Source organism: Martes martes (assembly GCF_963455335.1).
Source record: "Martes martes genome assembly, chromosome: 6".
NCBI classification, from domain to species: Eukaryota; Metazoa; Chordata; class Mammalia; order Carnivora; family Mustelidae; genus Martes; species Martes martes.
Genome location: NC_137893.1, coordinates 141068195 through 141083514, shown reverse-complemented (window position 1 = coordinate 141083514; position 15320 = coordinate 141068195). Strand labels below are relative to the sequence as shown.

The following is a 15320-nucleotide window of genomic DNA, read 5'->3' as shown; positions in this document are numbered from 1 at the left end:
GTTGTCTCCACTCCATAGCATGTATCATACACTGCTGACAGGAATAGCAAAGTCCCGAATCTTGGAAGTGAAGTAATTGGCCAAAACAGTCCCTTTTCCTCCAAGGCCACATTTAAGATGGACACTGGGGAGGGTTTCCCTTCCTGAGGTTATACCTCTTCAGCTACTAATAGTATGACAAGAGACTTAGGGGTGAAATGATCACTAGTCTTTGTGCCAGACTTGGGATTTAGTTAGCTCTTGCTTCAGTGCAATTCTCTGAGCTAATAACCAAAGCCAGACAACTAGTCGAGCCTAGAACTGGACCTATGGGATTCTGTTTCTTAGCAACAGAGTCCAGAGCTCTGTTGTTCTACTACAACCCTTAGCGTAAGGGCTTCATCTCTACATCTATCTTACGAAATTCAAAATGGTATTCTTGAGTAGGTAGGTGAGGCTAATCTGCGCCAGGCCTGGGTCCCTGCCACGTTGTTGTAATTGGGAATTGCCCACTTGGTCAGGCAGAAGTACGTTAGGAGAGCTGGTTGGATGGGACCTGTAGGATTAGGAGTGTTTTTAAAATATTGATTCTAGCTCTTAGATATCAGATTGAGCCACTTTCAACCTAAGCCCTCCTTTTTGGAGCACCATCACATAGGCCACAAGAAACAGCCAACACACTCAAATTCTTCCATGGTTGTGCTGTATCTTTTAATATTCCATCCTTTGGCAATAAATAGTTCTAGTCCCAAGATAAAATACATGATAGTCATCTAACCAGGTCTTTCCTACTTCAAGTTAAGGGCTATAAGAGCGGCCAACTTTCCATTCTAGGAAAGAAGGGTGTCCACTCTTATGAAAACTATCCTTAACTTAGATAATTCTACAGTTAAGTATCTTTTACACTCTAGTTTTGGTATGAGCTGTGTCATCATTTAGAACTTCTTTCTAGTTGCCAATAACAAAAACCACAACCCACATTGGCTTAAGGAAAGAAAGATAAGCTATTGGCTTATGGTACTGAAAAGTCTTAAGATCTTCAGGGGCACGTGGCTGACTCAGTCAGTAGAGCATGCAACTCTTGATCTCAGGGTCATGAGTTCACACTCTACACTGGATATAGAGATTACTTAAATAAATAAACTTAAAAAAAGAAAAGAAAAGAGAAAAGATCTCTCTTCAATCAAGGCTGGGTTCAGAAGAAGGTTAAACCAAAACATCATCAGGAAATACCATCTAAATGTTTATCTTGAGAAGGTTGGGCTTGTTCTCTGACCCCATGAGAGAACTATCTCTAGAATCATCTCCCCAGTTCAACTCAGTAACAAAAAAATGTGTTAAGGTGTGACTTTCAACAATCCCAGCAAAAGCCTCATTTCTTTTTATTAGCTTGATTGGATTACATAACTGTCCCTGAACAGATTCACTCTGGCCAGGAGAATGTAATATTCTAATTAGCCAGACTGAGTCTCATGAATGTTATTTTTTTTAATAACAGCTTTATTGAAATATAATTCACATACCATAAAATTCACCCCACATGAACTCTTTGGAAGTAGAACACTGCATGAATACCACCTAGAGCACCTGGACTGAAAATTCAGGAGGCAAGCTCTCCTAGAACAAAATTCACACTGTTATTAAAAGAAGGGTGAAAGGAGTGTGGCCACCAAAGACTGAGTTTAAGTAATGTGAACCTATTTTCTAAGGATCCCACCTGACATATTACAGCTTTACAAGGTTCACACTTATCTCCTGGGTTGTTCTCCATGTGAAGCATCCTATGAGACTTGGCCCAAGACAACTTACTCATTGCTTTTCTACAAATGTTTAAAAAGTCTTAGGTCCCAGGTTTATATCCACATCTCTACCTGGTTCCATGTTTCCTGTATTATTGACACGTTTCCTGTATTATTGACACAAAAAGTCTTATGAACTTCCTTATTTCAGACTCACTTTGGGGGCACTTAGGTAGCTCAGCTGGTTGAGTGTCCAACTCTTGGTTTCTGCTCAGGTCATGATCTCTGCATTGTGAGATCGAGCCCCACCTTGGGCTTGATGTACAGTGCCCAGTGTGCTTAAGAGATTCTCTCTCTTTTTCCCCCTCCCCCTCTGCCCCTTCCCCCACTCGTGCAACTGGCGACCGCATGTGTGTGCTCCCTCTCTCTCTCTCTCTCAAATAAATAAACTTTTTCTGAGGAATAAACAGTTTTGTAATGTTGTTTTAATAAACAGCATTTAATGGGCTCAGACCAGGAATCCGTGGATCTTGAGGTCCCCTGAATATTTATCAGTTTTCCTCTCTACATTCTTTTTGGTCTGTATCTGTAACCTCATGAGTGGCTTTTTCTTCTGGTAATGGGTCTTGGCCTTCTCCTTCCTCTTGTCCTCCAGGGTGGCTGCTACTGCCTGGTACTTCCAACCAACCTCGTGAGCCAGGCACCCCAGGAAAACCAACTTCCATGTAGGCTTCATGCGCACCGCTGTGAGGGCAGCAGGAAGCGCCATATTCTTTTTCCTGTCATAGGGTGGTGGGATCCCATCAAACACCTTGAGGCGACCCAGGGCAGCCTGGCCTTGCTTGGTCCTGTGGGGCAGCAGGCCTTGCACTGTCTGCCAAAAGACGAGGCTGGGTGCTCAGAAGTGGTGGGGGCCATGGGATGGTTGGTGTTCATGTGCATGTGGAGGAAGGCCAGGTACTTCAACTTGTTTCTGTAGAAATTGCCAGAAATGTTGATGCCCTCATAGTGCATGACTACAGCCTTCCGACCCAGGAACACCTGTTTGGCCATGATGGCTGCAAGGTGGCCCAGGAGATGGCCTTGGCCGTCCAGCACCAGGACCTGCCCCTCTGCCATCTCCGGGAGTCGCCTGGGAAAGTTAAATAAAGTCTTTTGGCTCAATCACTCATAGACTGAGTCTATGGCTCAGCTGGTTTAGCACTGGACTCTTGATCTCAGCTCAGGTCTTGATCTCTGGGTGGTGAGTACAAGCCCCACATTGGACTCCACAATGGGCATAGAGCCTATTCAAGAAAAAAAGTGGTGGGGCGCCTGGGTGGCTCAGTGGGTTAAGCCTCTGCCTTCGGCTCAGGTCATGATCTCGGGGTCCTGGGATCGAGCCCCGCATCGGGCTCTCTGCTCAGTGGGGAGCCTGCTTCCCCCTCTCTCTGCCTGCCTCTCTGCCTATGTGATCTCAGTCTGTCAAATAAATAAATAAAATCTTAGGAAAAATAAAAAAAGAAGAAGAAGAAGAAAAAAGTGGAAACTCTCTCTCCCCACCACCAAAAAGAACCCCAGAAATATCCCTTTGTCAGAACAACAGGAACATCAAAGGGAAATTTTTTTTTCAGATTGTTTGCTTCTCATTTTCCCATGACATCTGTAGTAAAGTCCCTTTTATTCACTATTGGTTTATGCAAGTAAATTCTTGAAGGAGATGGGGACAAGGACACAACTGCTATCTAACTCCTGACAAATGGTAGCAATAATTGTCTTTATTATTCATGACAACCATAACAAATGGCGCCTTTTCTTCCCCCATGAGAATGCTAATGGAGCCGCCTTCCTCAGGTAAAACAGATTTCTTTTCACCTGCTTCCTGGCAGAACATAGCTCAGGACCCCCAATTATGAGAGGCCATGGCTCCGTCTGAGTCCCATGTGAGCAGGGACACTCTCTGAGGTAATGACAAGGAAGCTGAAGTCTAGAATAAGAAGCCAAGGGAGAGAAGGAGTGGGAGGAAGCACGCGAGAGCATTCCAGACAGAGGCAACTGCAGCTTCAAAGGCTCCAAGGCGGGGAAAAGGAGAGGTGAGAGTAGAACTTATGAGTGGGCAGAGAATGGTCAGGGATGAGAAATAGAGATCACCTATCCTAGGCCTTCTATACTACTCACCATCAGGGGAGGCTTACTGCCCTCAAGGAACTCATCAGGGATTACAGTGTCAAACTTCCTGATGCTCAACATTGACTAAAGCTTGGTTGACAGATACAATATTAATAAAGGATTGCCTTCAGGGTATGGAGCACAGGCTTGTCTCTAAAAATCTATCTGTCAGTTAAGTCAGAAGAACTGAGAGCCAGACTGCACTGTTGAAGGTACTGTGACTTAATGCCACACAGCCAAATTAAGGGACACATGACAGCTGGTATCCAAGATGACTCCCATGATACTTGTCTCTCTCCATTCTCCTCCAACGCTGAATCTGGCTGAGAGGACACTGAGGAAATGGCACTACGTGATTTCTGAGGCTAAGACATGAAAGATATTGTAGCTCCCATCTCTTTCTTTCTTGGATCATTCACTGTGGAAGTCAGTGGCCATGTCATGAGGACAATCAAGCAGCCCTATGGAGAGGTCCACACAGGAAGGAACTGAAGTATCCTCCCAGTCATGGCACCATCGGCCAACCATGAGAGTGCACCATCTTGAAGTGAACCCTCCAGTCCCAGTCAAGCCTTCCGATGACTATCGCCCTGGCTGACATCTTGATTACAGCAACATGAGACATCTCAAGCAAGAACCACCTCACTAAGCTGCTCCTGCATTCCTGATCCACCAAAAACACGTGATATGATGAATGTTTATTGTTGGTTTAAACCAATACCTTTTGGTGTTTTGTTATGCGGCGGTAAATTAAAGCAGACATGATAAGAAACAATCCTAACATGCTATTTGCTACAATGACAATAATGAATTCTGGCAAGTTAGTTGACCTTGCTACACCTCAGTTTTTTTCCTGTTGTGACTAGTATTTTTTAAATTTTGATTTTAACCAAATCTACTTCTGCTCCCATTTTTCAAAATCAATTAGCAACACAATGATCCCAAAATCTGGATATTATCCTTGACTGATTTTATCCTCATTCTTTACCTCCAATCTAATCATGATGTTCTAATGATTATATCTACTGAGTACTTTCAGACTATTTTCTTTATCCCATATCTTAGTTCAGGCCTCCATCAAATCCCATCTGGACTATTAAATATACTATTAAATATACCTCTAAATTGTTTCCTGCCTCTAATTTTATTCCTCTCAAAACTCTTTCCTACACTGCAACCGGTGGCCCACCTATAACCCAAATATGATAAAGCCATTATCTGGTAGAAACCTTCCCCCAGCCCTCTGACAACTCCATAAAGGCCGATCTCCTCAGCATTACCAGTAACGCCTGTCAGGATCTGGCCATTGCCTGCTTATCCTCTTGTTAACATGGGTCTCCAGTGTCAGTTCTCTTATTTGTTGCCTTTGTTGTCTCTGTTCCACAGCATTGATTTTTCTTAAGAGTTTGGTGGTTCTTGCTTTTGTTTTTTCTTTCTTGTTAATATTCGTTTGTGGGTCTAGATTCAACAGTTTATTTCCATGCCCACATCAGGCTTTCTGGTCACCTATTCCAGTGAGTTCACGTTTTGTTTTGTTTTGTTTTATGGGGGGGGGGGGTGGTAGTGAGCGACGGGGAGGAGCAGAAGGAGACAGAAAGAGAGAATCTTAAGCGGGCTCCATGCCGGGGAGTCTGACGCGGGGCTCAATCTCATGACCCAGAGACCATGAGCTGAGCCGAAACCAAGAGTTGGACCCTGAACCAACTGAGCCACCTGGGCACCTCAGTGGGTTCAAGTTTTGATCACAGAACACTGATTCTGATGATTGTGGGTGAAAAGTGAATCATGGGACAAAGATGAAGTGTGGGGGCATCCACACTCTGAGAGCAGACATTAAAGGCACTGCACAAAAATAAACGGTTAAAAAATCCATAGGTGCCTTTTCCACTCAGGCTAGGCACTTGGTCCTGGCACAGCGAGATCTGTATCCTCTCAGCATATGCTCCCATCGCTAACCTCATTCAAACCCCAGAGAAACGCTTCTCTTCACCTTGTGTCCGCAACCTTGAAACAAAAAGAGACTAACCTGTCCCAGTGCCATGAAGGTTTGGGGGTTGTGCCCTATCGAGTTCAGAAATAGGTACTGTTTCAGCATGGAAGATTTGAGAGGCAGAATCACTGAAGGAAGAGAAAATACAAATTAATTATCATGACAAATCCTTCCTCTCAAGATGAATGCAATAGTTTCTCACATAATGAAGAATTATTTTCTAAGAAGGCTGAACATCCGTTTTCTCGCTTGCCTTTGTGAATCTGGAGGTTCTCTTGAATTAGCCAATATTTAAAGATTGATATTTATTTATTTATTTATTTGAGAGAGAGAGAAAAGGAGAGAGAGAGAGAGAGAGCATGAGAGGAGAGAGGTCAGGGGGAGAAGGAGACTCCCGCCGAGTAGGGAGCCCGATGTGGGACTCGATCCCACGACTCCAGGATCAAAATTAGCTCAATATTTGAAACACTTGTACATGACAGCTGAATAAAATTTAGCAATGTTGAATAATTCATATTGTTTTTAAATTTGTATACATATGTTTAGAACGTAATAGGCATGTAACATGATGCTGATTCTTTCTATTGACAACTAGATGGACAGTGAAAACTAAATTTTTAACTAGCTTTTGGTGTATTTTATTTAAAAATTAATAATGGTTAAATGAAATTTTTTAAAAATTAAATTTAAATTTCAGCTCTAAAATAATTTGAGTAAAAAATCCAATACTCATGAATTTTGTAGTTTGTCATTTAATTCTGACAACTGAAAATATTTTAGAAGAAAACAGCATTTTTGAAAACATATGAAAAATAATGATCACATTTACTTTAATTTACACATTTTGATAAAAGCAATGTAAATTTTGTACATCTTAAAGATTACATTTTATTTTTACTGGTTTCTGCTCAGTTTATGCTTTCAGAGTTGTGGAATCCAGCCCTGTGTTGGGCTCTGTACTCAGCATGGAGTCTGCTTGAGTTTATCTTTCCCTCTGTGCCCCCACACCTCTTTCTCTCTCAAATAAATAAATAAAATCTTTAAAAACTTTAAAAAATGTGTTTTCTTATTCAGGAGGATTTGTAAAAGTAAAAAGAATATATATACATGTAGGTGTATATGTACATATACAGGTACATATAAGATATATGTACAGAGAGAGAGCAAGTGGTTATGGAGCTTACTCTTAGCTGGGGCCCTCTGCCTATCCTCTAAAAAGTAGTTGGGTGTTTTTTTTTTTTTTTAAGATTTTATTTATTTATTTATTATTTATTTATTTGAAAGAGAGAGAGAGAGAGCACGTGTACAAGCAAGCAGAGCAGCAGGCAGAGGGAGAGGGAGAAGCAGACTCCCCACTGAACAGGGAGCCCGATGTGGGCCTCGATCCCAGCACCCTGAGATCATGACCTGAGCCAAAGGCAGATGCTTCACCAACTAAGCCACCCAGGCACCCCCTTCTCTGTAGAGAGTAGTGTTCATGACTCTAGTTTGGAATTTACCCTCCTGCATAGTCTTGGCCAAAGTCTAGAGTCACCAATGGCTCCCCCTTTGCTTTCCAACCCACAATTCTAACTTGGACCTTTCCCTGACAGGCTTAGGAAAAAACATCCTCAGGCCTTTATTCTGGAAGCAAACTCTTGGCTAGCAGCATGGGGAAGGGAGGGAAATCCAAGAAATCCAATGATCTGTTCCAGGTCAGATCATTCAATAATTGTAATAATGACGTGTCTAGGCTCTTCTCTTTTCTCCTATTTATTGACAATGAACTTGGGGTTCCCTTAGGAAAATCTGTTCTTACCCTTGAAATATCACTGAAGTGACTCTCTTCTGTGTGTATTTTGGCTACAGTTTCTCTGTCTTATTTCTTTGTTAATCTGATGCTATCAATGGTCTATTTTCCAGGAATTCTTTAACTCTTTTATCTGCTGCCTACAGCCCTTCTTAGATTTCTAGTGTCATGAATTAACTGCTTTTAAAATATCTTTCCTGACATTCCAATGGGCATATGCACAGGAAAAGAAATCATTGTTTGTGTTTAGCATGTCATCTTAATTCCCATATGTTTACTGACATTTTTCATCTCATTGCCTAGAGCTTGTGACCTTTAGCGATACCAAGATGCTGGAGTTTTCTGCACGCACACACGGCTGGGTCATGCTTCTATGCCTTTGGTGGAGTGATTTTCTCTTTTTTCACTCAAAAACTCTTACCACCTTTCTTGATCTGGTGAACTCTTACTTATCCTTCAAAACTCAACCCAAAGCACTCTAACCAACGAACTAACGAACTAACCAACCAACTAAATAAAAAAATAAAATAAAATTTCTGAGACATCTCACTTTGGGTTAAGCCCCCCCTTTCCCTGACATCTGTGTACAGTATAGCTCTGAGGTTGCCAGATAAAATATTTGAGGACCACTTCTACTGAAAATTGTCTATTGTTGATCTGAAACTCAAATTTAACCAGGCATCCTGTTTTTGTTTTTCTTTTCCGAATCTGGCAACACTAAACATTTCCTCACTTGTTATACTGTATGGGATTTATCTGCTGACATGTGTACCTCTCCCTTGGGTACTGAAAGTGTCTTACAGGAAGGAACCATGCCTTTTTTTGGTGGGGAGTTAGTGCAGTGGGAGTGTGGCATGGAAACCATATCTTTTTTTTTTTTTTTTTAAATCTCTGTATCCTTAGTGGCTGACACATTGTGTGACTAGGTTATATTCCTTAGGCTCTTCGGGTGGCAAGTAATGGAAACAACAAACTCAAGGCCAATTAAGCAACGAAACATTTATTGTAAGGAGAATCCTGGGCCGCTGGCTGCAGGAAGCATATGGAACTCATTGCTCTCTTCGTCTTGTATCCCTGCTTCTCTCAACTGCTGGAATTCTCTCTTCTCTAATTGCGGTGGCTTTCTCTGCTACTCAGTGCATGGGGTGGATGACGATACAGTACTCCAGAATGGTTACATTATCAATGCTCCATCAACATTTGCTGAATTGAATGACTTTTGTTGTTTATGACATTTACACAGTGTTATTTCTGTGAAGATTCTCAGAGAAACTGTGATTTCAGGATCTTAGAACCGAGGAATAGCTAGGACTTCTCCTGAGCTCTGGTTTGCTTTATCCTATAAACCCTGAACCATGTAACTGTTTGCTCTTTTTTTTTTTTTTTAAGATTTTTATTTATTTATTCGACAGACAGAGATCACAAATAGGCAGAGAGGCAGGCAGAGAGAGAGGAGGAAGCAGGCTTCCCACTGAGCAGAGGGCCTGATGAGGGTCTTGATCCCAGGATCTTGGGCAGAGGCTTAAGCCACTGAGCCACCCAGGTGCCCTGCATATGTATTTTTAGGACAGTGATTTCATTTCCTTCAGATAAATACGTAGAAGCGGAATTGCTAGATCATATGGTAGTTCTATTTTTAATTGTTTGAGGAAACTCCATACTGTTTTCTGTAACGGCTGTGCCAATTTACATTCCCACCAGCAGTGCAAGTCTTCCCCTCACTAATTTGTTTTTCAGCTTATTTTATTTAATGGCACTGTATGGAAAGAATATGAATTAGTAAGGAAAGGAAGCAAACACTTGCAATATTCTCGATCTACTACTTCTCATAGAGCAAAGACCAACTTCTTTCATTTGGGTGATTCTGAAATGAACAGTTTATGTTTTCAAGAATCATCATATGATCTGATTCCCACATCCCTTCCATTTTGGCATTTCTGTTTATGGTTTTAGAAGAAACTCAGCACATATCAATCTCTTACCTTTCAAAGCATAATGTGAGTCAAGTACTCAACGCTCCAGTATGTTGTTAAAATACCTCTGGGCATCTTTTTTTTTTTTTTCAACCAGCTTAAAACACTGTTCTTCTACCATCTTAAAATTTACGCTATTGGGGCAGCTGGGTGGCTCATGTGGTTAAAGGTCTGCCTGTGCCTCGGGTCATGATCTTAGGGTCCTGCCTCAGGCTCCCTGCTCAGTGCGGAGTCTGCTTCTCCCTCTCCCTCTGCCCCTACTCACATGTGTGCACTCTCTCTTTCTCCCAAATAAATTAATGAAAATCTTTGGAAAAAAATAAAACTTACGTTGTTTTCCTCAAGTCTTCAAAAACGTTGACTCCTGGAAGAGGCCCTTTGTCTAGTGGTGGCAGAGTTGAAAAGTGAGGCACAGTAAGAAAGAGTTACTGAGAGCCAAAACAGAACCAGGAGAAGGGTCTTTGTAGTAATACCTGAATCTGTGCAAAAAACATGTCTGGCATTAGAATTTTCCTGAACAGTGTGGAAAGCCTCCTTAATTGTGCTGCTATAGAATTAACTTTGGGAGGTTGCCTCGAAAACCACTCTATTTTGGATAATTGAAGCAATAGAAACTTTATTTTTATACTTAACTTTGAGAGTTGAGGCTTTGTTGTGTTCATGCCGTATCCTGAAAGTGCTCCAAGGCGTGGCAGCTTTGAGCGGTGGGAGAAGGGAGAGGACGGTTTCTTTTATGTCACCCCCTTGCCCTTGTAAGGAAAATAGTCATCCTAAAACAAGAGAAGCTTTCATAAATAACGTAGAATTCCATTATAAGGTTAGCACTATCTATTTCAGTTATGCCAAATAATTGCCAAAAGAAATAGGAGAGAAAAATAGTGGGAGTTTTTCCATCAAGAGAGTATCTTTGTAATTTTAATTTAAGAAGCTAAATATTAAAAGATGAAAATATGTATTTCCTGAAAATGTACATACATTCCCTCTACATATTTTCCCCCAAAGTGCAATAAACAGGATAGAAAAAGGAAGGTTTTAAACTGAGTTGGGTGGGTATTTCCACAAATATTTAATAGAATATTGCTTTATAGTCTCTGTTCTTCCGTGAAGCACATGCCATGATGTCCAGAATGGAAACAGCAAGGACCAAGACACCAACTCCTAAGGCTGGGGGGTGGGAGGGGAGTTGGGCTTGGGGGACTGGCAGGGTAGGACAGCTGTATTTAAGCCGAGGTCCCACAGACTGTGATAGCCAGAGACACAGGGTGCCCCAGAGAGGGAAGGAGTAAGAGAGAGCAAAGATGCTGCGAAGTAAGCCGTGGAATTTGGAGGTGAGACCGAGACAAGAAGGAATCAGGCATCCAGAATGGCTCAGGGACGTCTTTCTCACTCCAGCCTCTCCCACTTCCTGGTATTTTCATGAAACTACCGTGCAAGTGGGGCGCCTGGGCGGCGTAGACAGTTGAGCAGCCCGCTCTTGACTTCGGCTCAGATCATGATCTCAGGGTCCTGGGATGAACCCCACATTGCCGGGCTCCGTGCTCAGCGGGACCCTTCCGTCCCCGTCCCTGCTCATGGGCGTGCACGTGCGTGTGCTCTCTGTCAAATAAATAAATCTTTATGAAAAAAAAAGAAAGAAAGGACTATGAAAGCAGTAGAACACACAGGACAGATCTCTGTTCCTCGACTCTTCCCGCTCTTACCAGGCTCGCCCCCGTCGGCACCTCTCCATGAGCAAGTGGACCCTGGGGCCTTTGAGAAGGCGGCTGGACACCGCTGGACAGGGCCCCGGACCAGAGGCAGCTTTCATCGAGGACAGCTCCCAGCCCTCTGTCTGCACCCAGGAGCACTTCAGAGAAGACTTAACCGTGGCACCCTGTAGTCCTGGTGTAGTAAAACTGAAATTTTCTGTCTCCTTGCTTCTCTTCTTCTTCTTCTTCTTTTTTTTTTTTAACGTTTCTGGTTTATTTCTTGGCTTAGAAAAATAATAATAATTGTAAAGCTTTGCCTTTCTCTTAACGCTACCAAGTTCTCGACGTTTATCTATCAGAGGACTTCACTGCAGCGCACAGCAAGCTAAAGAAAAAAAAGATGACTTCAACCTGCGGTGTGTTATTCCTCTCTATTAATTAGCAATACGACGAGCTGTGAAATACCCCGTTTGGTATTCTGAAGACCAGTCTGTTGTCAAAGACCCTGTGGATCCCTTACCTGATTTCGTCTTGGGCATTTTGGGGCTCAACGTTAAAAACATTTTAGATGATGTCATAATTTTACATTTAAAAAGGTACACAGTAGCATGAAAGTTTTGATACTTAATAATAAAACAAGACCTGTGAATTCACCATGTAAGGTAAGCACGAAGAGCCAGCCCTGTTGCCCTAAACTGTGTTCAGTTGATTGATATCGTCTTTCCGGAACCTGCTTTTGGTGTTGCGTGTCAAGGGTCGTCAACAAACCCCAGGTGACCTAGATTTTCTTCTATGTCCTCTTCACATCTTATGGATTTGTGTTTTGTATATTTAGGCCTATGATTCATTTTGAGTTAATTTTTGTGAAAGATGTGAAGACCATGTTTAGATTCTTCTTCTTTTTTCTTTTTTAAATTTTGCATGTGGGTGTCTGGTCATTCTCTCACCATTGACTACAAAAACTGTTCTTACTCAGTTGCTTTGGGGCCTTTGTCAAAGATCTCGTGGATTTATGTTCTCATGGATTTATTTCTGGACCTTCTATTCTGTTCCCCAGATCCATTTGTCCATTCTTCCACCAGTGCCATACTGACTCGATTACTATAGCGTGACGCTAAGTCTTCAAGCCAGATAGCCTCAATTATCCCACTTTGTTCTTCAGTATTGTGTTGGTTATGCTGGGAATTTTGCCTTTCCATATGAACTTTAATTACCCACTTTCGCTGCTATCCACAAAATAACTTGCTGGGATTTGTTTGCAACAAATTCTTTCAATATTTATCCGTCTGAGAAAGTTCCTTTTTTTTTTTTTTCTTTTCACTTTTGAAGGATAATTATTCTGGATATATGATTCTAGGTTTCTAGTTTTTTCTTTCAACAGCTTATCATCAACACTTTAAATATTTCAAGTTACTCTCATCTTGCCCACATGATTTCTGACAAGTTCAATGTAATACTTACCCTTCCTCTTCTACAAATAACATCCCCACTCTTTAGCTTCTTTCAAGATCTCCTCTTTGTCTTTGATTTTTGGCAGCTTGTATATAATGTACCAAGATATGGATCTTTTTTCCTCCTCAATCCTATAAGCTTCCTGGATTATGGTTTGGTGTTTGCTGTTACTTTTGGAAAGTTCTCAGCCATTATTTTTTTTAATTAAAAAAATTCCCATATAATCAAGGTACAGTGTCCTATTAGTTTCAGCCATTATTACTTAGACTTTTTCTTCTCTCCTTCTCCTTCTGGTATTCTTACTGAGTATACGATGCAACTTTTTATATTCTCCTATTGTTCTAGGATCATCTGTTTCTTTCTTTCTTTTTTTTTTTTTTTAAAGATTTAATTAATTTATTTATTTGACAGAGAGATCACAAGTAGGCAGAGAGGCAGACAGAGAGAGAAGAGAAAGCAGGCTCCCTGCTGAACAGAGAGTCCAATACGGGGCTCGATCCCAGGACCCTGGGATCACGACCTGAGCCGAAGGCAGAGGCTTTAACCCACTGAGCCACCCAGGCGCGCCAGATCATCTGTTTCTTTTTCTCATTCCCTTTTTGTTTTTCAGCTTGAGAAGTCTCTAGTGACCTATCTTCAAGCCCAGTGATTCTTTTCTCAACCATGTCTAATCTACTAATGGGTCCATCAAAGATGTACTTCATTTCTGTTTCAGTGTTTTCAATTTCTAGCATTTCTTTTTTTTAAAAAATTATTTATTTATTTGAAAGAGAGCATGAGTGGGAGTGGGCGGGTACAGGAAGAGGGAGAAGCAGGCCCCCTGCTCAGGATCCTGACACAGGGCTTGATCCCAGGACCCTAGGATCATGACCCGAGCTGAGTGCAGACACTTAACCAACTGAGCTATCGAGGTGCCCCTCTAGTATTTCCTTTTGATTCTTTCTTAGAGCTCCCATCGCTCTGCTTACATTGCCCATCTGTTTTTGTGTTAAGGCCCACTTTTTTTTTTTTTAATTAAAAGATTTTATTTATTTATTTGACAGACAGAAATCACAAGTAGGCAGAAAGGCAGGCAGAGAGAGAGGAGGAAGCAGGCTCCCCGCCGAGCAGAGAGCCCGATGCGGGGCTCCATCCCAGGACCCTGGGATCAGGACCTGAGCCGAAGGCAGAGGCTTTAACCCACTGAGCCACCCAGGCGCCCCAAGGCCCACTTTTTTACACTAAAGCCCTTCCATCTTAATCACAGTTATTTTAGAATCCCAGTCTCATAATTCTCAAACTGAGTCTGGGTCTGATGTCTCTTCAAACTTTATTTTTTGGGGGGCACCTGGGTGGCTCAGTGGGTTAAAGTTTCTCTCCCTGCCTCTCTGCCTACTTGTGATCTCTGTCCGTCCAATAAATAAGTTAATTTAAAAAAAAAAAAAGCAAAAAAAAAACCTTTATTTTTTTGTCTTTTAACATTCCTTGTCTTTTTTTGGGAGGGGGGGCCAGAAGTCAGACATTAGGTATAGGATAAAAGGACCTGAGGTAGAGAGGCCTTTAGCGTGAGCTTTTATGTTTATCTGCTTAGGAGTCCTGTAGGCTGTGGTGCTATTTCCTATAGCTGTGGTGTCAGTGGCTGAGATTTCCTCTTGTGTCCTTGTTTTTGTCTTTCCTGTTGTCTTTCGGTTTTCCTAGAGACCCTCCCTTTTAGATAAAGGCTGTGGTTTACAGGCCTTTCCATTGTAGTTCCCTATTATTATACACAGTCCTGCTGATGTGGTGGTAAGGTGTGGGAGATGGAAAGCATCCTATAATCCTGTGATTGGGTCTCATTCTTTCAGTGTCCCTGCACTGAGACCTCCACAAGAATCTCAGGTTATTTTTGTTGTTGTTGTTTGTGTTTCCTCATTTTTTTTCCCCTGACCCTTAGGTGGGACAGGAAGACTAGAAGTGGCTGGAATTGGGTATGTCCTTTTCCCCACATCATTTAGGCTCTGACCAAACTGTTTTCCTCAAGAGCAGGCCTTTGTTAAGGAGACTAGAATGGTCTGGACATATTTCAAAATAGCTAGTTTTCCCCTCCGCCTGCTAGAAACCGGAAGGAAACATTCTGTGATCTTCACTCAGAACCTGGTGGGGCTCCTGAAGGAAAAACTGGTATAAGTGGGAAGCATCCTCCTGGGTCCTCAAGGGACTTTTATCTCAATGCTCAGACCCCCACAATTAGTCACTTGACTTTTAGGTTTTCATGCTATTTGCTGGTTCCAGTGGCCATTTGTGTTCTGGGTATGCTCTGGTTCTCTGTATCTCCCTTTCTGTCTGGTCTTCAGGGCAGGGATTTGTTCTGTATCTCAATTTTCTGGTGAATCCAAGGAGAATTGTTGATTTTCACATTGTTCTGCTTTATTCTTGCTCTGAGACAACTTCCACACTCTTAACATGTTGGACCAGAAACCACCCACCACCTTCTTTTGTACAGCTGTGAGCTGAAAACAATTTTTTGCATATTTTAAATGGTTGAAAAGAATCAAAAGAGAATATTATTTCAAGACTAGTAAAAATTACATGAATATTAAGTGT

General features: G+C 41.9%; 1 protein-coding gene across 1 annotated transcript; it reads right to left on the bottom strand.

The window, feature by feature from the left end:
- Positions 1-2226: 2226 nt before the first annotated feature.
- LOC308344812 (large ribosomal subunit protein uL13-like) lies at positions 2227-2837 on the bottom strand (the record flags this gene model as incomplete). The annotated part of the gene is given in 3 exon segments (XM_080806614.1): positions 2227-2616; positions 2620-2645; positions 2648-2837. Coding segments are annotated over 3 exon segments (606 nt in total).
- Positions 2838-15320: the final 12483 nt, after the last annotated feature.